Source organism: Kryptolebias marmoratus, linkage group LG10, assembly GCF_001649575.2.
Source record: "Kryptolebias marmoratus isolate JLee-2015 linkage group LG10, ASM164957v2, whole genome shotgun sequence".
NCBI lineage: Eukaryota > Metazoa > Chordata > Actinopteri > Cyprinodontiformes > Rivulidae > Kryptolebias > Kryptolebias marmoratus.
The window spans coordinates 14,554,909-14,578,993 of record NC_051439.1 but is presented as its reverse complement, the minus strand read 5'-3'; the positions used below and the strand labels follow the sequence as shown (position 1 = coordinate 14,578,993).

The following is a 24,085-nucleotide window of genomic DNA, read 5'->3' as shown; positions in this document are numbered from 1 at the left end:
CACTTTTACTCAATTCATAAGCAAAAAAAAAAAAAAAAAAGAGTATTAAAATTCTCTTCCCGTCACGGGGTTTCTTTTCACGGCAGGGGTACTTTTTTCGACGAAACACCGCTAAATGTTTGGTAACTACGGACGCAAACACTCCCGGATGTTGTAACTATGGACGTCTGTTACTATGGGTACCGAAGGAAATGAGACAGCACAGCTGGTGCCTGAACCGATGCAGCCAGTTAGCGTGTCGGGTTCAGTAGCTACGGAGGTAGCCAGTGGTTAGCTTGGGGCAGCTGAGGTGCAGGTTACGCTATTACGCATATTTATTTATTTATTTTTTCCTTCTGAAAATCGTGATCCCCTCAGCGCTGCTGAGTTATTTTTTATTAAATGCCTACATCGTGAGGTTGCGACTGAGGCCGTGTTTTTGGTGTGGTAGGTAACGAGCCAATAATGTCCAGTTAGCAAGCTAATTGTGGTAATATTGATTGTCGCGGATGCTTAGCTTCTCGTAGCCACCGGAGTCGAGTAAAATGGCGTTTTATGTTGCCAAATTTATTTCAGTGACAGCCCAGATGCTAGCCACTTAGCATTAATAGCGTTATGTACAAGATGTAGCCCATCTTTTGTTTGGGCTGGGCCATTTCCCCTCCTGGAGCGTAGAGGATCAGCTGAAATATTGGCGTTCGGTGCAAACGCAGTCACTGACACGGTTACATTTTATATGTTTATGTGTATATATATTTTCAGGAAACCGCCGAGCTAAACACTACCAAATCCATCTACATCTAATGTTTGTGCGCGCAGTTCTGTCTCTGTAATCACACCCACTGGCACAAGCCCGAGCTCCGCAATGTACCTGCGCCGTGCAGGTGTCACCACAAAGAGGGGGGGTTGCATTTTACATTGTCGTTTACGTTTGTTTAATTTTCCAATAGGTTGGGCTGAATCTGAACGGAAAGATGTGCAATGGAAGGATAGAGTTCATTTCAAATGCCTTTTGGGTCCACGCAGCAGCACCTAAACAGCCCTTCTTGTTGCTGCTGGCACTGACTCTAGTGTCCACAGGGCTGGGTTCAGGTAAGACACATTAGTACAATTACTACAGATATTTTTATTAAAAGCTCTTTCAGTTTTGATGGTATTTTTTCTTCCCAGGATGTGTGAGGCCATACATGGTCCAGAACAGCTGGGTAAACCTCACAGACACCAACAGGGGCTTGTTCCCGGTGGGCACGGTGCTGCAGTACAGCTGTGACCCGGGCTACTTGCCAAATGGACCCAGCATCCTCACCTGCACCACAATAGGACGGTGGTCCTCTGAACCTCCCCAGTGTATACGCAGTGGTGGTAAGACACCTGTTCCACCATTTTAATTTCTTTTCCTTTTTCTCTTTTAGAAAGTAACAAAACTGTTGTAAAAAAAAAAAATCAGCATTCATTATTTTCTACTTTTCTCAAGTGACAAATTGATTTTGCCTGCATCAAAAACAGCTTTTGGAACTGGGACGCTAACCTGTTTGTCGTACTTTTTGTTCGTCAGCTTGTCTGCCCCTCTCCAAACCTGAGAACGGGGGCTACACCTGCCATCCGTCCCCATGCCGGCTGTTTTCCCACGGCACTATAATCGAGTTCATCTGTAATGACGGCTTTGCTCTCAGTGGGGACTATCCCTACCTGACGTGTCAGGATGGAGAATGGGACGGCCCCATGCAGATCAGCTGTGTAAGCAAAGGTTGGTTTGTATAATATACTGTTTTTTTCTAATCATCTTCAACGTGTCTCTGTCTCCATGCTTGAATTTTGCAGATAAATTGGCTTAAGGGAGGGTGAACATTTTCTTTAAGACCTTTTTTTATCAGTATATGATTGAAGATTGTTCTCTATTTTTAAAGGTTGCATAAGGCCTTCTGTGGTGCAGCATGGCTCAACTAATCTGACTGACACCAATACGAGCTTGTTACCAGTCGGCACGGTGCTGCAGTACAGCTGCGACCCTGGTTACATGCTGGTCGGACGCAGCATCCTCACCTGCACAACCATCGGAGACTGGTCCTCCAACCTTCCTCGCTGCATACGTAGTGACGGTAAAACAAAAAAAACAAAAACGAGACCCCCATTCTGAACTATATCATAGACTGACATTAAATACGTCACCCATAGATATCCAGAATTAGACTTTATAACACTTGAAGTGAATTACATAGTCTGGATGTTTTTTTTTGGTACATTTATTCTGTTTCTTTCCATTGGACAGTTTGTCAGCCTCCATATCAGCCAGAAAACGGAGGCTACTCGTGCCACCCCTCCCCATGCAGACGGTTTTCTCACGGCACCGTTGTGCAGTATTTCTGTGACGAAGGTTATGTTCTGAAAGGAGACTACAAGTTTAAAACCTGTCACTATGGGAAATGGGACAACCTGATGCCAATCAGCTGTGTTATCAAACAAGGTAGATTAACATTCATTGAAAAGCTAAATAAATACAAAGTTCTTACCATTTCTTGTAGCTCACCTCTTCTTGCTAAACCGACCTTTTACTTTATAGCATATTTTTTAAATAAGTGAAGTCTGGTTTTATTATTAGCTGTATTTATTAACAGCACTTTTAACTCTTGTCTGGTTTTTTAGGTTGTGTAAGACCTTCGATGGTGCAGCACGGCTCTAGTAACCTGACGGACATGAACAGCAGCTTATTCTCAATTGGCACAATACTTCAGTACAGCTGTGATCCTGGTTACATGTTGGAGGGGCCCAGCATCCTCACCTGCACCGCACTGGGGCACTGGTCCTCTGAACCTCCCCGCTGCATACGCAGTGACGGTAAACACTCATCATTGTCTCCCTTTAACTTGATCTGTTGCTTCAAAAGTTCTGTTTCGTGTCTTTTATGCTGTCGTGTGGAGTTTGTGTAATTTTCAGCTGTTATATAAATCTAATTCAGAGATATGATGGGGCTCTGAATGCAAACTAGTTCTACAAGAGATTAAAAGTTTAAATTCAGGAACTTTTTTTTTTATTTTACTGAAAGAAAGCAATAATCAAACTTGTTTTTGTGAATTACTTTAATAAAGTTGTTTTTGTCACATTAACATATTCTGAAAAGATGAAGCTTTGAAATCAATCTGCTCTTTGTTTTACCGTTGATGCGATCCATTCGGTTTGTTTTTCGTTTTCCTGGACAGTATGTCAGCCCCCGTATCAGCCGGAGGACGGAGGCTTCACATGCCACCCCTCCCCATGCCGAAGACTTTCTCACGGCACCGTGATCGAGTATTTCTGCGATGAAGGTTATATTCTGAAGGGAGACTATAAATATCTTACCTGTCAGTATGGGGAGTGGGACAGCCAGGTGAAGCTGAGCTGTGTCATGGAGCAAGGTAGATCAGAGGATGTATTGGAACTATAAAAGTAATGTTTTTAAAGTTGCGTGTATTGTACGCGATAATTTACCATTTGTCTTGTCTCAAAGACCACAACCCAGCTTTGCCTCTGGGGATGCCAGCCTTGTCCATAGTTGCTTCCACTGCGTCCTCAGTGGCTCTCATCCTGCTCCTGGTGGTACTGCTTGTGCTTTTGCAGCCTAAACTCAAGTCCTTCCATCGGTGAGTCCTCCCTGTGAATGTTATTTTTGACGCCACTGCTTATGGAGACGAATTAGAGGAAAAAGAAGCGATTCTAAATCCGCTCTCGTCCTCCACGCTTAGACGTGATTACGGTGTGTCGGGGCAGCCAGTGACTATCATGGTGGAAGGAGTCCAGGTGACTCTGCCTTCCTACGAGGAGGCCGTGAGCAGCAGCGGGGTGTCAACCCTCAGCTCTGAGTCTCGAGTCCAGATAGTGCTGTCCGAGGGTCAGCACGCCTCAGCACCAGAGGCCGGACCCACCAGGCCCTCCTCCCTCAAACAGCAGCAGTCAGAGATGGCGGTGGTCCACCCCGTGCTGCCATCCTCATCTTCCTCCTCACCTCTGTCTTCTGTTTGGGGTCTGGAACACGGAGGTGCAATGGGAGGCTCCTCATCCTCGCATAGAAGGCCGTCTGCAGGCAGCGACCAACAAAGCCTGTCACTAGACTCTGAGATGGACTACTCAGACGGTAAAACTTCTTTTAATTACACACTTCTCCCATTTAAAACCATTATTTGCTACTAATGCGGTCTGTTGCCCACAGATATGCCGTTACTGAAGGAAGCCTGAAACACGCAGGGACCTTTGGACTCACCGAAGAGACAGCCGTCTCTCCTAATGACCTGTGCTGGATAGCAGGAGTTTGTTACCAACTGTCGCTCAGAGGGGAGCTGTGTTTCACTCTGAATAGTTTATCTGACCATCCCAAAGGAATGCAGAGAAGGGACTTTCATGTGTATACGTGCTCACACTTTTATAGGCACTCCCACAGTGTGTATGTTTGTCTGACATCTGAAACTGGGTTTGTAAATGTGGAGCAAATAAGAAAAATCAGATGTGTTTAAAAAAAAAAAAAAGACATTGATGCATTTCATGTAAATGAGCAAAGCTGCAAACTCACTTTGGAAACTGAAAATGTAATTTTTGTCGTTTTCTGTCACTTTTCCTTAACCACACACCTTATCACGTAGGAAACACAACGATGCATGATGGCAAGGAATGAAAGTTCACTATTTTGTCTTTTAAATATTTAAATTTCAAACAATTAAATAATCATGATTTATATCATCCCACATCACTGTAGAATAAGACAGCGTGTCTACCTAAGATGGCCTGCATTTAACTTATTTTATGTTTCTAAACGTATTTTCCTCTTTATTCTATTTCCCTCCCCTGAAAAGCCTTAGCTTCCCACTTCTATGCACACGTATCTATAATATGTGTAATAAGGAATTTAAAAAATGAATGTCTGTTAAATGCCTCCACTGCTTATTGATATTATGTGTGGCTTTGTCAAACATATCACTTGTACACCTGAAGGTATATCATGTTAATTTATTGAAGCTGCTGAGGAACTCTTGTTTTGAGCCTAAATGTGTTTGTAATTTATTTGTGCAGATAAAGCTGTTGATCAGCCGTGGCTTGTGACGCCTCTGCAGCTCGTGGAAACCGTTAGCAGTAGGTCCTTTACATTTAGCATTTTATTTTCAGTTTACTTCTGCTGCAGGCATGTTCAATGTCACACTGTAAAAATGATTGAGACGAATCGTACATCACAAAAAAAAAGAAGTGTACAGATTAGTGTGATCTTAGTGTTCACTTTACTTGACTGAGGGTTGATTTGTTTTCAGTTAAGGTGGTATTTTAATATATGTAAAAAGTTTTAAGTTATGGTTATCCTGTATATATGTCAATTTGATTAAATATTATTTGATGTGTTGAAACTGATGGTATCCTTATTTTTTATTCTTGTTTTTTTTCATGGAATTACTTTAGCTTAGTGAAAGTAATTTTATCATAGTACGCAATTCTTAAGTCTTAAAAAGAAGCCAGAGGAAAGCAAGTTTGATTGTCAATTCATGCAAATTTTATGCATAATTAAAACAAAAATGATTAAATATCATTCCATTACACTAGATATTTTCAGTCTTCCAGTCAGCATCTCAGGCCTGAATGGGTTCATCCAGGACTCCTCTTGTCTAACTCTTTGACGCTGTCATGGTTCTTTCACCTCCTCTTGTGTAACAGCAACATGTTTATGTGATCCAGTATCTGTAGTGAAAAAGTTGAAATGTCTTAATAACCAAAATGCTTCAAAACCTTTGCACGTGCTCATTTGACCCTTTCTTTTTTATCCTCGCTCCACACAAACAGGCAAGCAGCTTTTGTACTCACCCCCAGCAGGTGTCTTGACTTTGTGGTAAAGTCTGAAGCACAAGGCCAGGAGGAGAGCCTCTGCACACTGGAACATGATATATAACAGAGGGAAGAGAAACATGGGTCCAATGACCTGCGGTGAAAAGGTCACCTTAAGAATGGCGATGCACAGCTGGATGTTCTGACATCCTGTCTCCATGGAGATGGTTCTGCTGCATCTGAAAAAAAAGTGAGGTTATTACATATCATTGCTTCAATTTAAAATTGAATCAAACCATTTCTGACATCTAATAAAACAACCACAAAGAAAAGTTTCTGTCTAGCATGGAAGGATTTATCAAAGTCCCTCTCAGTTTCTAAGATGTGTGAAATTAATCATGTTATATTGAAGTTGAGTAAAAAAATTTAAATTATAATTAGAACTAGAAGCATTCAAAGAGTGCAAACTTCCATAGCGTCAGTAAAAAATCCGGGATCCGGATCATGATCAAATTTTACTGTATTGTTCTTTAATCTTTCTTTGTGCACATTATCTATTCCACCAAATATTTGACATTGCAATGCAAAACAATTATGTTTTCTTTATTTAGAATGTTATCACTAAAGTGTTTGAATGTGTAAACATGTTAAATACATATGAATATTCCAGTGTTGCATTTGCGAGGTGCAGCCAGTTCATTGCCTCCTCATCACCTGTGAGTTCAAATTGCTCATTTAAAGGAAAAAAGACAATGAAAGCTCTAAATGTTTGAATCATTTCAAACTTGGTAATAATTTCAAATAAAAAATGTTGCTTTCTCTTTAAGATTGTATCAGTTGTGGTTTGAGTTCAGTTTTCTTTAAATGTGCATTGATCGTTTCATTTTACACTATAAGCACAAATGGTCTTTGATAACAGGCAGTGAAAAACAGATTGTATCAGGGTTGCCCTTGAGGCACACTTAGAAACTTGTCTGCATAGAGAGAACAAGTGAATAATGCACAGTGTGAATTTCACTTACTTGGGACTGAGTCTGCAAATGACAGACATGACATATCCCAGCGTAAAACCAATTAAAGGCATGAGGACAGCCACAGAGACGACATCAGGCATGAAGATCATCCAAATTACATCCTTAACAGCAATACCTGCCACAACAGAAGCTGCGATGGTGGTAAGCATCATGATGATGAGACCAATCTGTCAAATAAAAAAAGGCATATTACAAGAGTTCCTCACACAACGATGGTTACATTTCAATATCAAAGATATCTTAGTTACACTTACTTGTGTGACAGCTGCAGAATAGTTTGGTTTATAGTGGTTAATGAGAATGCCAATAGCACAAGGCACCAGTGTGGATATGAGGGCTGTGATGATGCCAACATATGGCACAGCGTTTTCCAAACCAGTGAAGCCTTGGCTGAAGATGTACAGCAGCAGAGGCATGAGACCCAGGGCTGCGACGGTAGAGCAAGTTGTCATGACGATGCTGGCAGGATTTCAATAAAAAAAGAACAAACATTAACTACGTGTTTCACAAAAATGTCAAACCAAGGCCTTAGACTTTCAGTGCTCTCATTAAGAACCAGTGCATCAATGAGGGGTTTACCTGAGGTTCATGTCACCTTTCAGTATGAATGAAAAAGTATTTGACAAGCTTCCCCCTGGACAGCAGCCACAGATAAGGACGGTTATGGCCTTAACAGGATGCAGCTGCAGAATTTTGGCCAGAGAGAAAGCAGTGAGGGGCATGATGCAGAACTGAGCCACCAGTGCAATGGCTACTCCTTTTGGCTTCAGAAGATGTGCTTTAATTTTGGATATCTCCATTGTGCAGCCAAGAGATATCATAGTGATGAAGAGGGTGCTGATGGACAAAATATTGATGGCTGTGTCTATGGGTTTTGGCATGTCGAAGATGCTCATGCTGCCATTGCCAGAGATGCTGCTGAGATTATGGAGATTCATTAATCCCACATGGCCTGTTGTCTCATTCATTGTGGCAGTTCTCCCAACACGTAATTCACTGCGTTACTGTCTTTATCTGTCACACAAACAGAAAGTAAAAATGTTAAAACCTTTAGTGAGCTGTAAATTAGTCATTAACAAGGCAGATGGTGCCATCTTCAGGCACATGAAAGGGTCATTTGCATTGAGAAGTTGCTCCACCTGCAGGCAATAACTGTCACAGCAAATGCATTTGTTTAAAACCCAAATGCCAAAGATGCCATCTTTATGTAAAATGTTTAATTTTATTTCAGGCTAATGCCACCAAAATGTAGAAGCAGTTTTCAAGATTTCAGTTTTAAAGTCAAGGCAACCCTTTAAAATCCACTCCAGTCTTTTGGACACAAGACTGGTTGGATGTGTTTCTGCTGAATGTTGCCTTTTTAAAACGTTTGGACCCACTCTGTTGTGTCTGTCTGGCAAACCTAATTCTTAGCCACAAACAGGGGGAGAGAAACAACTTCTGTTTTCTTTTTTTTAACTGTGGGTGTAAAATTATGATGCCAAAAAAGTGTTTTTCTGTTCATAAGTTTTAGATTCAAGATCAAAGTTCAGACACAAAAGAGACTCAGAGAAATGTTGGCTCTTAATATTCATGACACGTTTTCCTACTAGAACAAAACAAGCCGTAACTTGGATGTTATGTACAAGTCTTACACACAAGTTAACACTCAAGTAAATTAATTAACTTCAGTTTACTACTCAGGGGATGGAAGAGTAAAACTAATGTTTAAGTTAATCCAAGAATAATTTATTATTCTCAAAGAGAAATTAAATGTTGCTGTGACGCATCATTCTGGTTTGGTTAAAGTGTTGTCATTCTGCTGGCTGTGGGCAGGAAGGCTCTTTTGTATGTGCTAAAGCTCATTGATTTTTTTATTTTTTTTAGAAGAATTAAGAGAACAGAACTGTAATAAGGATCTGATCTAATAAACCGGTTTTCGTAGCCAGGCAAATTTGAGTAAAATGGCACTTTACATTGTCTGTTAAACAAAATTTCACTGTTTTAAACCAAATTAAAATGGAAACACAATTGGACTTCAATGGACCAGATTAATTTGAATTTTTCTTTATTTAGATTTGAATAAACTTCCATACTTTTACGTTAACTCTTCACTGTGCAGAGAACAGAACACATTGCAACTGGTTTGGAAACAAGTAGGGTCAAAAACTTCCTTTTCACTTCACACAAACAAGTGTGAGACAAACAGCCTCTTGGTTCACAAACTATCTCAATAACAGGACTCAGTGTATTAAATACAGTGGTTTGTGTTCTTAATTTGTTACTGTTCACAAATGGGGTGCAACAGGGTTCTATATTAGGTCCTCTATTTTTCATATCAATAATGTGGGCCTACATTTGTTGAATGCCAATTTACATTTTTATACTGATCATACTGTTTTTTACTGCTATGGACCGATTCTTCTTCATGCTCATGAATCCCTGCAGAAAACCTTTGTGGCTGTCCAGCATTCATTACTTCAGCTGAAACCTGTTCTCAATGCAGACAAGATTAAGCTCATGCTGTTTACCAACTCAGTAAAGTGACCACACTCAGTGGAAATGTAATAGAGGTGGTTGATGCGTATAAATACCTGGTTGTCTTGATCGCCGATTGCTTCACTTTCTGTATATATGTGAAAAAACTTAGGCAAAAAGTAGGTTGTTTTCAAAATAAGTTGTATTCTTCTTTCAATGTAAAAAAGTCTTGTCGTCGCAGCGTTGTTTCCTGTGATGGATTATGGAGATGTTCTGTATATGAAAGCTTCTGCTCAGTGACTTGGAATGATTTATACTGCCTATCATGCTGCTCTGAGGTTCATTACAAACTCTAAATCATTGACACCCCACTGTGGGCTGTGTTCTCAGGAGGGGTGGCCTGCTTTGGCCATTCAAAGGTTCTGTATAGTCACTGATACCTTTACAGTATATAAAAGGTATTACTTGGATTGCTGCCATCTTATATTTGCATCATGATTGCACAGAGAAGTTTTGGTCGTTATTCTCTTCACTAACAGGATCATTTGTTGCTTTTGTTCCATTCGCCCACTCAAAGTTGGGTAAAAAAGAAATACATAAATAACTTTTGTTTACCTTGCACCTTATACATGGAATGTGTTGCAGGAGGACTGAAAACAAAAAAAATAGTTTTCATTGAGCACTTTTAGAGCTAAGATTACTTGAGGCTTATTCAATAATATGCAGTTTTTTTTCATGAACTGCTTTTAATTTCTGCTTTTATTTCAACTCTGTGTCTTAACTATGCAACTTTAGTCCTGTTTTTCTGGGTTGCTGCTGCTGAATCTACCTGTTTAAAAAAAGGTGAAAAAATTATGACTAAATAGTTTAAAAAAAAACTTCTCGTTTGTTCTGAAATGGTATATAGGATACTGTGACATTATGATCATTTATACAGCTGTGCAAAAACAGTCTCTTTTCTAAGTTTACTGTGATTGTTTGCAGCATCAAATCCAACTGATATCATTTCACTAAAAGAGTTTAGAGAGTTTTAATGAATGCTGTTTGCTGCAGCCTGAGGTCAGTCATACATCCATAAAAGCTTTACACATTCTGTGCCAAATGTAGAAAAAATGTTTCTTATAAAAACATCTCACACTAAATCAAAATACAAACCATATCAGTTTCTCATATATGTTTGGTACAGAAAATGCCTTTAATGCTAAACTAACAGTTGAAAATATTTTCCCAGCTTTTTTTAATGTAAATTAGTTTAACCAGACAGGTTTAAGAAGCATATTATTTAAAATAAAATCTAATGAGATGTTATGTCACAAAAGACATTTTCTTACCTCCATTTCAAGCCACTAGCTGCAGCTTCAAACAGTTCTTGCATCTGACCCCTCTTCTCTGCATTTGAGCCCCTTTATCAAAAGGTCTTGTGACAGTTTGGTTGGTTAACCCTGCAGGCTGCTTAGCAAGGAAACAGCAACAAATACAATTGGGGAATTCTGGTATAATATCCCAACTTTGAAAGCTGCCTTCTGCCCATTGTCAGTGGTCCTCCCTCGTTCCTGCTTTTAAAGACGCTGTGAGAAAGTTAGGCATCAGTTTGTGGATTGACTGATTTGTTTCTATAAACCTGAAGGCATATATCATTCATCATGAGCAGATTTGTATTAATACTTAACCAGCCTCAAGATTTGAATTTGCCTGGCAGATATATCAGCCTTTTTCAAGTACAGAACTCCTTTCAGCACCCTGAAAGAAACATGTTTTGATCATCATGTGTTAACTGAGGTTCTTGCTCTTATTTGTAAAGTATGTTAGATATTAGGTCCAAGTTAAACGGATTGAATTCTCACAGATTTAATGGACAAAGGATCAAAGAAATTCCTGAAACCCCTTGCTTTTTCAGCCTATGAACAGATATCTGTGTCACATGTATTAAAAAAACAAAACATTTAAATGTACAGTATGTACATACCTAAATCCACCCTTGCAATAGCTTTTTACATAATGGATTGAACACAAATAGCAATTTTTGAACCTTCTCTAGTTCAACATTGAGACAGAAAGATCTTTTCTGCTATTGTTATGTACCAAGCAAGTAATGAAGCCCTAGGCGGAAATTCAACCTGTAAGACTGTTCCAGGCATCCCCTATCACCACGCCTTCGCCCCAGCCAATCAGGACGCTCCACCATTCATCTGTAAAACTAAAGTTAATATTTTAGGGACACAGAAACCTGAAGCCCATATAGTATAAATGTATATTTCAATACATTTCATATTTTTATAAAGATGAATCATAGACATTTCTGTTAACATGTACAGTAACATCACCTTCTCTTTGGAGATGAGATGGGAAGCTGAAGACAGGTGGGGTCACAGCATCTCTAAGCTGGTCCTGCTCGTCCTTTGGTTTGAAATGTTCACGACAGAGCTGAGACAACTGTAGCAACAAAACCCTCCCTTTTTACTGCAGCTTCTCATTGCCTCCTTAAATCTGTGTTACTGGGAAACCTTCAAAATGTGAAGAAANTTGAATTAATTAGGTTATAGAAAAACACAATATGCAGTTATATACAACACTCATTTGTTTTGGTTTTTGAAGTGATTTGCACATTAAGGGGAGACATTTTTATGAGAGTTTCTAACATCAGTGACAACAAGAAAGCTTTTCAATGTAAAAAGGCATGTTTCCACTTTAGGAAACTTTATCAGTAAGCAGGATAGTTTCTTTAAGCCATTGTTTACTACCCTCCTCCATTTCCCCTGCAGTAACCGAGTTAATAACAGATTACCTGGCTAGAAGTTTACTGTAAAAGGTTTTAAGTTATGTTTATCCTGTATTGTTGTTGATTTGATTAAATATTATTTGATGTGTTGAAATTGATGGTATCCTTCTTTTTCATTCATGTTTTTTTTCTTTTTAAAGTATTTTTATCATAGTACGCAATTCTTAAGTCTTGAAAAGAAGCCAGAGGAAAGCTAATTTGATTCTCAGTTCATGAAATTTTTATGCAAAATTAACACAAAAATTATCAAATATCATTCCATTACACTAGATATTTTGTATGCAAAGACATTAGTAGAAAAATTGAATTATTCAACTTCTTATTTCAGTGTAAGATATATTTCTTTGCCAGTCTTCCAGTCAGCGTCTCAGGCCTGAATGGGTTCATCCAGGACTCCTCTTGTCTAACTCTTTGACGCTGTCATGGTTCTTTCACCTCCTCTTGTGTAACAACTTGTTTATGTGTTCCAGTATCTGTAGTGAAAATATTGAAATGTCTTAAACTGAATTTAAAACACAAAATTGCTCCAAAACCTTTGCACGTGCTCATTTGACCCTTTCTTCTTTACCCTCGCTCCACACAAACAGGCAAGCAGCTTTTGTACTCACCCCCAGCAGGTGCCTTGACTTTGTGGTAATATCTGAAGCACAAGGCCAGGAGGAGGGCCTCTGCACACTGGAACATGATGTATAACAGAGGGAAGAGAAACATGGGTCCAATGACCTGCGGTGGAAAGGCCACCTTCAGAATGGCGGTGCACAGCTGGATGTTCTGACATCCTGTCTCCATGGAGATAGTTCTGCTGCATCTGAAAAAAATTTTCGAAGTCCCTTTCAGTTTCTATGATGTGTGAAGGTAGTCATGTTTTATACGAAAGTTGCTTTATTGTTGATTTTAAAAACTTGCCCTCGTGGGTAAGGATGATGTAACCTGTCCATAACAAACATTGTGTTCAAACATAAAGGTGTCCATAAGTGCGCACAGCACCTGGACACCCTACACTGCAAGTCGATGATAGACTTTGCAGTCATGTCATCTGATCTTCCTGCCATTTGTTTTAGACACTCGGGTGAGGACAGGAGCAAAGCTGTCAACTTATCACCACCTGGTGGGGAGTTGGGTCAGATGGCGGGGGGAGATTCCAGACAGACCTAAATGTGTATTGAAGTCTTTGCTGGGAATGCTTGGCAGAAGAACCCAAGCATCGCAGCTGAGGCGGGAGACATTCTGTCCAAGTGGGTCATGTTCCATGCTGCAATCATTGGGGTAGCTGCCCTGAGCTGTGGCTTCTAGGTTGTTGGGGCCTCTCCTGGCAGCCATCCTCGAACCCAGTGGTTGACAACCCGGGTGAGGGAGGCAGTCAAGCTGAAGAAAGTGTCCTATAGGGCCTTGTTAGCGGGTAGGACTCCAGAGGCAGCTGAGGGGTACCTGCCGGCCAAGCGAGCAGCAACCATTTTTGTTGCTGAGGCAAAGGCTTGGGTTTGGGAAGAGTTTGGTGAGGCCTTGAACAGAGACTCTCGCTTGACTCCGAAAGGATTCTGGCAAACCGTCAGGCAGCTTTACCAACACTGTGTATAGTGGAGGTGGGGGGGCTGCTGACCTCAATAAGTGATGTCGTCAGGCAGTGGAATGAATACTTCTAGGAAAGTTTTCAATCCCACCAACATGTCTTTATTGGAAGATGCTAAGTCTGGGGACTCTGGGGTAGGTCTGTTCATAACCAATGGCAATTTAAGTTTAAGTTCAGCTTTCTTTAAATGTGCATTGATCGTTTCATTTTACACTATAAGCACAAATGGTCTTTGATAACAGGCAGTGAAAAACAAATTGTATCAGGGTTGCCCTTGAGGCACACTTAGAAACTTGTCTGCATAGAGAGAACAAGTGAATAATGCACAGTGTGAATTTCACTTACTTGGGACTGAGTCTGCAAATGACAGACATGACATATCCCAGCGTAAAACCAATTAAAGGCATGAGGACAGCCACAGAGACGACATCAGGCATGAAGATCATCCAAATTACATCCTTAACAACAATACCTGACAAAACAGAAACTATGATGGTGGAAAGCGTCAGGATGATGAGACCAGCCTGTCAAATAAAAAAAGGCATATTACAAGAGTTCCTCACACAACAATGGTTAAATTTCAGAATCAAAGATTTCTTTTTGCAAAACAACATTACTGAGGTCTGGATTTAGTTACACTTACTTGTGTGACAGCTGCAGAATAGTTTGGTTTATAGTGGTTAATGAGAATGCCAATAGCACAAGGCACCAGTGTGGATATGAGGGCTGTGATGATGCCAACATATGGCACAGCGTTTTCCAGACCAGTAAAGCCTTGGCTGAAGATGTACAGCAGCAGAGGCATGAGACCTAGGGCTGCGATGCTGGAGCAAGTTGTCATGACAATGCTGGCAGGATTTCAATAAAAACAGAACAAACATTAGGAAACTACATGTTTCACAAAGGTGTCAAACCAAGGCCTTAGACTTTCAGTGCTCTCATTAAGAACCAGTGCATCAATGAGGGGTTTACCTGAGGTTCATGTCACCTTTCACTATGAGTGAAAAAATATTTGACAAGCTTCCCCCTGGACAGCAGCCACAGATAAGGACGGTTATGGCCTTAACAGGATGCAGCTGCAGGATTTTGGCCAGAGAGAAAGCAGTGAGGGGCATGATGCAGAACTGAGCCACCAGTGCAATGGCTACTCCTTTTGGCTTGAGAAGATGTGCCCTAATTTTGGATATCTCCATGGTGCAGCCAAGGGAAATCATAGTGATTAAGAGGATGGTGATGGTCAAAATATTGATGGCTGTGTTTATGGGTTTTGGGATATCCAGGATGCCCGTGGTGCCATTGCCAGAGATGCTGCTGAGATTATGGAGATCCATTAATCCCACATGGCCTGTTGTCTCATTCATTGTGGCAGTTCTCCCAACACGTAATTCACTGCGTTACTGTCTTTATCTGTCACACAAACAAAAAGTAAAAATGTTAAAAGATTTTGAGAGCTGTAAATTAGTCATTAACAAGGCAGATGGTGCCATCTTCAGGCACATGAAAGGGTCATTTGCATTGAGAAGTTGCTCCACCTGCAGGCAATAACTGTCACAGCAAATTCATTTGTTTGTGTTCTTTTAAAAGTAAAGACCCTAAGAAAAAAATATAGCATTGCAGTTTTTGTTGTAAAGACTATTAAGGAGGAAAGAAAACTGTCTCATAAATAATTCTGTGTAAAAGTCTATTAAAAGCCAAATGCCAAAGATGCCATCTTGATGTAAAATGTTTAATATTTTTTTAGGCTAAAGTCACCAAAATGTAGAAGCAGTTGTCAAGATTTCAGTTTTGAAGTCAAGGCAACCATTTAAAATCTACTCCAGTCTTTTGGACACAAGACTGGTTGGATGTGTTTCTGCTGAATGGTGCCTTTTTAAAACGTTTGGACCCACTCTGTTGTGTCTCTCTAGCTAACCTAACTCTTAGCCCACAGACAGGGGAGATAAAAAAAACTTTTTCTTTTTTTAACTGTGCATGTAAAATATTTGCTCATGGTGCCAAAAAAGTGTTTTTTCTGTTAAGACAATTAAGCTTTAAGATCAAAGTTCAGACACAAAAGAGACTTAGAGAAATGTTGGCTCTTAATATTCATGACACGTTTTCCTACCAGAACAAAACAAGCCGTAACTTGGATGTTATGTACAAGTCTTAGACATAAGTCTGTCTTCAAGTAATAAATTAACTTCAGTTTACTACTCAGGGGATGGAAGAATAAAACTAATGTAGAGACCTACAGTCATTCTTAAACTATATATTAGCAATTACTTTGCTTTAGACATTTAAATATTTTTATATCTTTTTTTTCAGTAGCAACTTGGACCTAAGAAACAGACGTTTTCTTTGGTTTGGTAAAGTTGATAAATTCTTAAATTCTTCGGTAAAGTAACCAGCATGAAACCCATTGTTTAATGGCTTTTTTGAGTCTTTAACATAAAAGAGAAATAATGCTGTATTAATTACTGTCTTTCACAACACTACAATTTTCAAAAATGCAAATGGAGGTGCAAAAGAAATCATAGAATTGTCGCAATTCAGACCTGCTACACTCCTATTTTAAGTGTTTTATTATGTTGCGTAAATAATAAGTGCTTATTCTAGCACATTGATTATTTTTTCTTAGAAGAATCAAGAGAACAGAACTGTAATAAGGATCTGATCTGATAAACTGGTTCATAGCCAGGCAAATTTTAGTAAAATGGCACTTTACATTGTCTGTTAAAATAAACTTGACAGTTTTAAACCAAATGAAATGGAAATACAATTGGACTTAAATTAACCAGATTAATTTGGATTTTTCTTTATTTAGACTTGAATGAACTTTTATACTTTTATGTTAACTCTTCACTGTGCAGAGAACAGAACACATTGCAACTAGTTTGGAAACAAGTAGGCTCTGGACATTCCTCGCTGTACTGAACTGCATACACCGCACTGCTCAGTTTGTGTTTGGGTATTTTGTCCTTTTGTATTTTGTCCAGCCTCTGTCTGTGAGTCCTGTTGGGTTTGAAATGTACTGGGATGTTGTGTTTGGAGAAAATCCTTCTGAGTTTCTCAAATACTCCAGCAACGTGAGGAATGACAATGTTTTTGTGTTTGTTCTTCGCCTCGTTCTGTTCAGTGGCATGGTTTTTAAGATTTCCTCATTATCTTGACAAAAGTGCCGTTATGATAACTACCAGTTTGGAAAGCTTTTCTGATGTGTTTCTGTTTTCCCTTTTTCTTTCCTTGAAGGAAGCCATTTACGTCAAACAAGAGAAACCAACTTTAAACAGAGGAGGAGGTCTCAGATTTCAGCTCTCTGAAAACCTACAATGGAGCATTAAGCCTGAAACCCAGTCATCACGCTTTCACTCAAATCAACACCTTCATTCGTGTGAACAAAGCAGCTCATTTGTGAGCCAGGCAAACAAAGACCCTAACGAGTCTCTATTGTGAGGAGAGTAAGTGTAATCTGCATGCAAATTTAGTTTATGATAATTAATCTCAATGGGATCTTCCTAGTTAATGGTTAATAAATTATGAATAAATGGTTAATAAATTATGAATGAATAATGTGAAAAGGCTTTTTATTTGCTCTAAAATGATATATAGTATACTGTGACATTATGATAAGATACAGCCATTTATTGTGAGTGCTGCATCAAATCCAACTGATATCATTTCACTGAAAGAGTTTGGAGAGTTTTAATGAATGCTGTTTGCTGCAGCCTGAGGTCAGTCATCCACAAAAGCTTTACACATTCTGTGCCAAATGTAGAAAAAAATGTTTCTTATAACAACATGCTACACTAAATCAAAAACAAACCGTATCAGTTTCTCATCTGTGAATGGTACAGAAAATGCCTTCAAAGCTAAACTAGCAGCTAGACACGTTTCCTAACTTTTTTAGAAAATGTAAAATAGTTCAACCAGACAGGTTTAAGCATATTTAAAATAAAATCTAATGAGATGTTATGTTACAAAAGACATTTCCTTACCTCCATTTCAAGCCACTAGCTTCAGCTTCAAACAGTGCTCGCCCACACATTCTTGCATCTGACCCCTCTTTTCTGCATTTGAGCCCCTTAATCACATGGTCTCGTGACAACATGGTTGGTTAACCCTGCAGGCTGCTTAGCAAGGAAACAGCAACAAATACAACTGAGGAATTCTTGTTTAATATCCCAACTTTGAAAGCTGCCTTCTGCCCATTGTCAGTGGTCCTCCCTCAATCCTGTTTTTTAAGACTCTGTGAGAAAGTTATAGGCGTCAGTTTGTGGATTGACTGATTTGTTTCTATAAACCTGAAGGCACATATCATTCATCATGAGTAGCCTTGTAATAATACTTAATTAGACAGAATATTTAAATTTGCCTGGCAGATATATCAGCCTTTTTCAAGTACAGAACTCCTTTCAGCATCCTGAAAGCAACGTGCTTTGATCATCATGTGTTAACTGAGGTTCTTGCTCTTATTTGTAAAGTATGTTAGATATTAGGTCCAAGTTAAACGGATTGAATTCTCACAGACTTAATGGACAAAGAGTCAAATAAATTCCTGAAACCCCTTGCTTTTTCAGCCTATGAACAGATATCTGGGTCACATGTATTAAAGAAACAAAACATTTAAATGTACAGTATGTCATTACCTAAATCAGGATAGTTTCTTCAGGCCATTGTTTACCCTCTTTGATTTATTCTGCAGTTACCAAGTTAATTACATATTACCTGGGTAGAAGTTTACCCAGAAAACGGCTCTGCTGTGATGGTAATACTTGTTAGCATGGAACTTCGGGGTCTAGCTTGTGAGCTTCTTTTGATTGGTCTGATCCTCTTAGCATTTTATTCCAGTGCTATTTTTAAAATCCAACAGTTTTTTTTAAAGTCTTCTGTGTCGAGTCGCTGTGTTCTACACATCTGTAATAAATGTAACTAAAAATGAGGCACTTTTGTGCTTGAGTTGTTTCAAAATCAATTTCCAACCAGAATGTCCATCAGTACAGACAGATCAATGACCTCTTCAATAGAAAGACTAAATGCTTTAGATCTTTGTTTATTCGGGAATGAACTTCCCACTTCAGTTTTACTCAGAGAAACTCCCAGGAGTCAAATTCCAAAGGAGTCAGCTGGTTTAGAGAGAGGCCAAGGCCAAAGTATACTGTTTCCATCTTAACATTTAATTTAATTTCCCTTTGGGATTAATAAAGTATTTTTGAATTGAATTGAATTGAATTGAACATGCCTCTGATCATAAAAATTTTAAAGCAGTTCATGTAAACATTTGCTCTGCCATCAGTTACACATCAAACAGTTATTCTGACCCAATATTATAATATTTCTGTCAAAGTGCTCCAGGCTGCACTGAATCTGTTACACCTCGCTGCTGCTGCAATTTCTGCTTGCAAAAAAAATGATAGTGGTATGACAGAAATTCACTTTGGTGTATGGACTAGCAATAGTCCGCAAAAGGAGTATGTAAATCCGCATGTAAATAATTACAGAATGACACACAAAGGACATCTCAAGATGGTTTCCAAAAATCCAGCCGTCAGTCAGTTTCCTTTCCAGTTCAGTGGCTAATCAGGCTACGAGTTACCAAAATACTTCATTTCCCAGAAGGCCTAGTTTCAGTGCGCATGCGCCGTGTATGTTTTTCCGTTCCATGTGTAGGCGAATCACGTGTAGGAAAACCGTCGTAGCAGGGGCTCCGCGTTACGCTGTGTTCGCCTCCAGTTGTCGCTGCACTTTGTTTTGACAGCTGCCTGTTTTCTTTTCTAGGTCGTTTTTACTGAAGAATGAGTGAAAACGATGACATCGAAGTCGACAGCGATGTATGTGTTTCAGTTTTTTTTCCCTAGTTTTCGCTTGTCGGTCTGTTAGCCGAACTAGCAACATAAAATATCCCTGCTTGCTGTGTTTGTGCTAGCGTGTTAGCTTGTTGGCTAACTCTAGTGTTTTTTAGAAACGCTCGGCCTATAAGTGGAAGTTATCTTTTCCTTTGGAGTGCTGGCTTGTAAATAAAAGCCGAACATAATAAACTGCCCCATTTCTCTGCGTTAAAGCAGCACGATGCTTATCTTTACTCCCCAACACATCGCAACAACATCAGCTCGTCTTTAAACTGTGGTAGCTCAGTTTTTTACGCCCTGTAACGTCCATGTGTCCGTTGTGTAACATTTAAAGAGCCCTAAATGCAATTTAAGCTGCATAAACGCTGAAAACTAGATGCGACACGGAACAAACAGCAGCTGAGCTGTTGCTGAAAGGAAGGCCAGCTCATCAGAGAGATACACGGCGAAGAAGTATTTGAACATGGTGTCCCTTTTTACATTTAAACGCTCCATGGGAGCTCCAGTTGTTGCCTTTTAACTCTGTTCTTTCTGGGGTGGTTTGGGTACAGTTTGATGTAAAGGTAACTCTTCCTTATTAAAGGGTAGCCCCATTACGTCAGCATAGCTATAAGCTAGCAGTAGCATTGAAATGGGCAGAGTGGAGCGATGCTTCGGCTTTATTTTGGAGACTTGATTAAAATCTCCTGTGCTGCTTCGTTAGCTGTTGCAGCCTGCAGAATTGGATAGGCATCAAGTACTCGATGTTCTCTCCGGGCATCTCGTATCTCACGTATTGCCCGACCTCCCTGCACACTGGCGTCGCTCTCCAGGAAAGTTGCGCATATCTGATATGTGTTATGGCCTTATTAATATTTTTTTTTATTTATTTGACTGTAATCGCGTTAGAACAGCTAAAGGCCTTGGCAGTCCCCGAAGGATTGCATATCATCCTCCGCCTTTCGGGCCACAGTTTTAAACTAGGATCATCATATGAAGATAAGGGACGAAGCTGGACCCATTTTGGTCAGCTCTGGTCTATGACGTTATGCGTGATCTCCCGCGAGATCTCGTGTGATCAGGTTGACGTATGAAGATGACTCTCAGCTACTACCACACCAAACTGTAGCTCTATATCTGCAAGACTGACTGACTGACTGGCTTAAAGCCATTTTTGCCCAGGCTAAAGTTGATTAGCTGTGGCAGCCATCTTGAGTTGGCTTGACCTTCACACAAAGTTTCACACAAATCTTCTCAATGATTAATGAGATATTTTGTTAACGAACACAGTCGAAGCCAATAGTTTTTGCCAAAGTTGCAAGCAAAGTGTGGTGCTCTGAGTATGATGCTCAGCTACTACCACACCAAATTTTAGGTCACTGTGTATAAAATTGACAACACTATTAGTCTTTTTTTTCATGCCAGAGTTTTAATTTTTTGACTAGGCCGTTTTTGTGTTAGCTGTGGCAGCCATCTTAAATCGTGTTGACTTTAAAAGCGAGTCATTTGTAGATGTACAACCAATGAGTCTTTTCTGAGAGTGCCAATAAAATCCATCCAGTCGTTCAGAAGATATTTTGCTAACAGACAGACAGACTTGACTTCAGTAGTTAACGGCAGAATTTTAAAAACAGATCTCGTGCCATCCGTTTGTACTCAGAGTATGTGTTGGGGATAAATTTTAGCTACAACCTCCGCAAATTTTATCTTAATGTACATGAAATTGTCTTGGTTAGAGTCAGTTTTGTGTTTGCTAAATTTGCTTTGCTGTGGCAGCCATCTTGTGTGGGGTTGACTTCAATAGTGGGTGGGTTTACATCCAGTGATTATTTTCTGAGAGTTTCAGTAAAATCCACTGAAGAAATTATGTCAAATTCTTAATTAGTACACAAATGTTTGAGCTATGGATTATTCTACGGTCTGATTTAGCTGAGAGCTGCAGGTTTAGTTCCGTATCCAGCTGCCTGAAGCAAGCTTTTGTTGGCATGTTGAGCCCTGGTTGGTGAATTCAACGACTCTCCAAAATAAATTGAACTAGTAGTTAAAAGTTTCTTTTTGAAGGCTGTGACGGCACAACTGTAAGTCCTTCTTGGAGTTTTTAGATCAACATTTATAAGTTACCGTCATACCTTTTAAAGCTAAATGTTACTTTGCTCTGCTAATTTCCTCTAATAAGTTAATGATAAGAACCATGAAAAAATAAAACTTTCAGTTTTACATGAGCTTCACTGATTGAGTATAAATTAGATTGTGGCATCTGTCTTCAGATTCTGGCCACGTTATTGTAAAAAACATACTTATATTTGACAAAGTATTGCCAGTTGCATTTAGGCATTGTAATGGTTTTCCTCCCTTCCTTGACTCAGGCTGTTTCCCAGCTTGTGTCTTATCTTCAGTAAATTTGTGTTTTTGTTGCCACTGCTGATGAATTCACATTAAAACGCTGACAGTCTCTATGCAGCATTTGGTGGAGAGTAAATACACAGTCAGCTTAATCAAAGCCACGTGTTTTTATGTGAGTGGCCCAACCCTTAAAGCAACTGAAAGCAAAAGAGATCACATCCGTATAAACATTAGACTTACGCTGCAGGTTTGTGCTGTTGTGTTCAGGGTGAGATTATTACACGAACACACAATCACATTTTAGGTAAGCACAGTAAAAGGCATCAAACCATTAAAAAAATCAAGCACCAACTGTCTTGCTAAACTGATTTTTTGGTGTGTGTTTTTGTTTAAATAACCTGTGTTTTTAAGAATAAAGGCCGTGTCTTTGCAGGCTGATAAGCGAGCACACCACAATGCGCTGGAGCGCAAACGAAGGGACCACATCAAAGATAGCTTTCACGGTTTAAGAGACTCCGTGCCTGCATTACATGGCGAGAAGGTGAGACGAGCTTAATTATAATTGAATATTATGGAGAAATTACAAGGCCATGATTAGCGTACTCAGTTAATTTAACTACCTCATGCAAAAATGAAGTGTAAAAGTATAGCGTTCACCTGAGCAGCTGTATATTTTCCTGGTTTTAGCTGTGATTTCTGTGAACCTTGATACACTTAACTAGATGAGAGAATAACATGTTTTGCATTAAGCAAAGTGACCCTGCAGAGTTGTCTCACGGCTATTGTTTCTGTTCCAACAGGCTTCACGAGCACAAATTTTAGACAAAGCCACAGAATACATCCAGTTCATGAGAAGAAAAAATCACAGCCACCAGCAAGACATCGATGATTTAAAGAAGCAAAACGCACTTCTGGAGCAGCAGGGTAAGGAGACGATCTCCACGTCTGACAAACGCACGTTGGCACTTCTGTCTCACTGGTTTTTCGTCTCGTCTGTTTAAGTTCGTGCACTGGAGAAGGCCAAAGGGAACACTCAGCTCCAGACAAACTACTCTTCTGACAGCAGCTTGTACACGAACCGCAAAGGGAGCGCCGTGTCGGCCTTCGACGGCGGGTCCGACTCCACCTCTGAATCAGAGCCGGAGGAGCTGCCCAGCAGGAAGAAGCTGCGCGCAGAGCCCAGCTAAACTCGGGCGCCGCTGTCCCTGGTGTTCAGATGGACTCTCCGTACCCACCAGCTTCTCTTACCTGCCCTCTCTCGCTCCTACCTTCTTTTACCAGTCTATGACCCAAGGTGGAGACAGTGTGATTGGTGCTGTTAGTGTTTGTACAAAACGCTTCTACCTTGCTGTATCCTCTTGGCATCCCGTCACTGTTTTTTGTGGCCCAGCAAAGACTTTTACTATCCCCAAAATGAGGCAGCTCAGCAGTCTTTGAAAGACAGTGATAACTGTTCATGAAATTACATTGTATGAGTCTTTAGTAAAGCTATAAAAACTAACCTTTCTTTTGGACAACCTTTGGAGTCTGTTGTGAGACGATACCACCCTTGATGGAATGATCATTAGAAGCAGCCTGTTTTTAATATTCATACTTTTCCAGAAAAGAATGTCAAATTGTTTTTAGTAAAAGTGTCTGATATGCAAGAAGAACCCACCCAGGTTTTATCTTTGAAACCTTTGTTTAATCAAATGAATCCCTCTTTATAGTGCTGCACCAAAATTAATTTTGCAACCGTATATTCATGACTGATCTCTGTAATGAATGATTTTCACAGCTTCTGGTATTTCTTTTTCGCTTTTGTTATTCTCAGTAAATAAATGTGATTATTAAAAACAAACAAACAAAAAAAAAATTCACTTAATTGATACTGAATGTTACACAATGAAGTTAAAGGGCAGTAACCTTTATTTCTGTTAGTGGAAGTCCATTTCAGTGTGTAGTATATAACACTGTATACTCCTAAATGGTGTCAGTTCTGCAAAGATAAGCCTTCCCTTGAAATAGTTGCCTGTGCTGGGAATGTTGATCTTAAAGAAAAAGGAAAAAAAAACAATGTGTGTAATAAATATTTGTTCCATTCCATGGAAATTACAGGTATGTTGTACATACTGCCAATGGTTGTCTTGCAAGTTAAGGCATACCTTTATTATGAGATTATAAATAAAACTATTTTATCCTTTTTGGATGTATCCATGGCTCTGTGTGGTTAATGACGGTTTGCAATAAGTTTCGAGGTTCCAGGTAAATAATAAAATCCACTGAAATCAAAGCAATGAAATGATTGTAGGACTGAAGTTATGCTGCCTTTAATGTCGCAGTTTTAGACTAAGATCATCTTATG

The 24,085-nt window shown here is 39.6% G+C and overlaps 4 protein-coding genes across 15 annotated transcripts; 2 read left to right on the top strand and 2 right to left on the bottom strand.

Annotated features, from left to right (window-relative positions):
• Positions 1-111: 111 nt before the first annotated feature.
• LOC108235822 (sushi domain-containing protein 4-like) lies at positions 112-5,342 on the top strand. The gene is made up of 11 exons (XM_017416069.3): positions 112-426; positions 930-1,071; positions 1,150-1,341; positions 1,535-1,726; positions 1,887-2,078; positions 2,249-2,443; positions 2,623-2,814; positions 3,177-3,371; positions 3,464-3,596; positions 3,699-4,087; positions 4,163-5,342. The coding sequence occupies exons 2-11, from the start codon at positions 954-956 to the stop codon at positions 4,186-4,188; spliced, it is 1,824 nt and encodes a 607-aa protein (XP_017271558.1). The 5' UTR covers positions 112-426; positions 930-953; the 3' UTR covers positions 4,189-5,342.
• Positions 5,343-5,462: 120 nt separating this feature from the next.
• On the bottom strand, positions 5,463-11,612 carry LOC108235835 (sodium/bile acid cotransporter). Of its 12 annotated transcripts, none has more exons than XM_037977887.1 (8): positions 11,570-11,612; positions 11,328-11,442; positions 10,577-10,985; positions 7,368-10,074; positions 7,043-7,247; positions 6,777-6,955; positions 5,794-5,993; positions 5,463-5,670 (listed from the first exon to the last, which is right to left on the bottom strand). In XM_037977887.1, exons 4-8 carry the CDS (start codon positions 7,754-7,756, stop codon positions 5,615-5,617), a joined length of 1,029 nt encoding a protein of 342 aa, XP_037833815.1. In that variant the 5' UTR covers positions 7,757-10,074; positions 10,577-10,985; positions 11,328-11,442; positions 11,570-11,612; the 3' UTR covers positions 5,463-5,614. The 12 variants fall into 12 exon arrangements, with proteins under 12 accessions (XP_037833815.1, XP_037833814.1, XP_037833812.1 ...); XM_037977886.1 differs by having other exon boundaries at positions 11,363-11,442; positions 11,570-11,594; XM_037977884.1 differs by lacking the exon at positions 11,570-11,612 and having other exon boundaries at positions 11,328-11,520.
• A 609-nt stretch (positions 11,613-12,221) lies between these two features.
• Positions 12,222-17,763, bottom strand: LOC108233465 (sodium/bile acid cotransporter). Its single transcript, XM_017411964.2, has 6 exons — positions 17,569-17,763; positions 14,567-15,001; positions 14,238-14,442; positions 13,940-14,118; positions 12,633-12,832; positions 12,222-12,497 (listed from the first exon to the last, which is right to left on the bottom strand). Exons 2-6 carry the CDS (start codon positions 14,953-14,955, stop codon positions 12,445-12,447), a joined length of 1,026 nt encoding a protein of 341 aa, XP_017267453.1. The 5' UTR covers positions 14,956-15,001; positions 17,569-17,763; the 3' UTR covers positions 12,222-12,444.
• A 1,482-nt stretch (positions 17,764-19,245) lies between these two features.
• On the top strand, positions 19,246-23,931 carry LOC108232653 (protein max). Its single transcript, XM_017410573.3, has 4 exons — positions 19,246-19,401; positions 22,175-22,282; positions 22,542-22,665; positions 22,744-23,931. Exons 1-4 carry the CDS (start codon positions 19,366-19,368, stop codon positions 22,926-22,928), a joined length of 453 nt encoding a protein of 150 aa, XP_017266062.1. The 5' UTR covers positions 19,246-19,365; the 3' UTR covers positions 22,929-23,931.
• Positions 23,932-24,085: the final 154 nt, after the last annotated feature.

Coding starts and splice junctions, on each gene's coding strand:
- LOC108235822 (XM_017416069.3), top strand. CDS start 954: ATGTGCAATGGAAGGATAGAGTTCATTTCAAATGCCTTTTGGGTCCAC. Junction 1,342..1,534: donor CCAGTGTATACGCAGTGGTG/GTAAGACACCTG, acceptor TTTGTTCGTCAG/CTTGTCTGCCCCTCTCCAAA. Junction 2,444..2,622: donor CAGCTGTGTTATCAAACAAG/GTAGATTAACAT, acceptor CTGGTTTTTTAG/GTTGTGTAAGACCTTCGATG.
- LOC108235835 (XM_037977887.1), bottom strand. CDS start 7,756: ATGAATGAGACAACAGGCCATGTGGGATTAATGAATCTCCATAATCTC. Junction 6,956..7,042: donor ATTCTGCAGCTGTCACACAA/GTAAGTGTAACT, acceptor TTTATTTGACAG/ATTGGTCTCATCATCATGAT. Junction 5,671..5,793: donor AGTCAAGACACCTGCTGGGG/GTGAGTACAAAA, acceptor TTTTCACTACAG/ATACTGGATCACATAAACAT.
- LOC108233465 (XM_017411964.2), bottom strand. CDS start 14,955: ATGAATGAGACAACAGGCCATGTGGGATTAATGGATCTCCATAATCTC. Junction 14,119..14,237: donor ATTCTGCAGCTGTCACACAA/GTAAGTGTAACT, acceptor TTTATTTGACAG/GCTGGTCTCATCATCCTGAC. Junction 12,498..12,632: donor AGTCAAGGCACCTGCTGGGG/GTGAGTACAAAA, acceptor TTTTCACTACAG/ATACTGGAACACATAAACAA.
- LOC108232653 (XM_017410573.3), top strand. CDS start 19,366: ATGAGTGAAAACGATGACATCGAAGTCGACAGCGAT. Junction 19,402..22,174: donor ACATCGAAGTCGACAGCGAT/GTATGTGTTTCA, acceptor GTGTCTTTGCAG/GCTGATAAGCGAGCACACCA. Junction 22,283..22,541: donor CTGCATTACATGGCGAGAAG/GTGAGACGAGCT, acceptor CTGTTCCAACAG/GCTTCACGAGCACAAATTTT.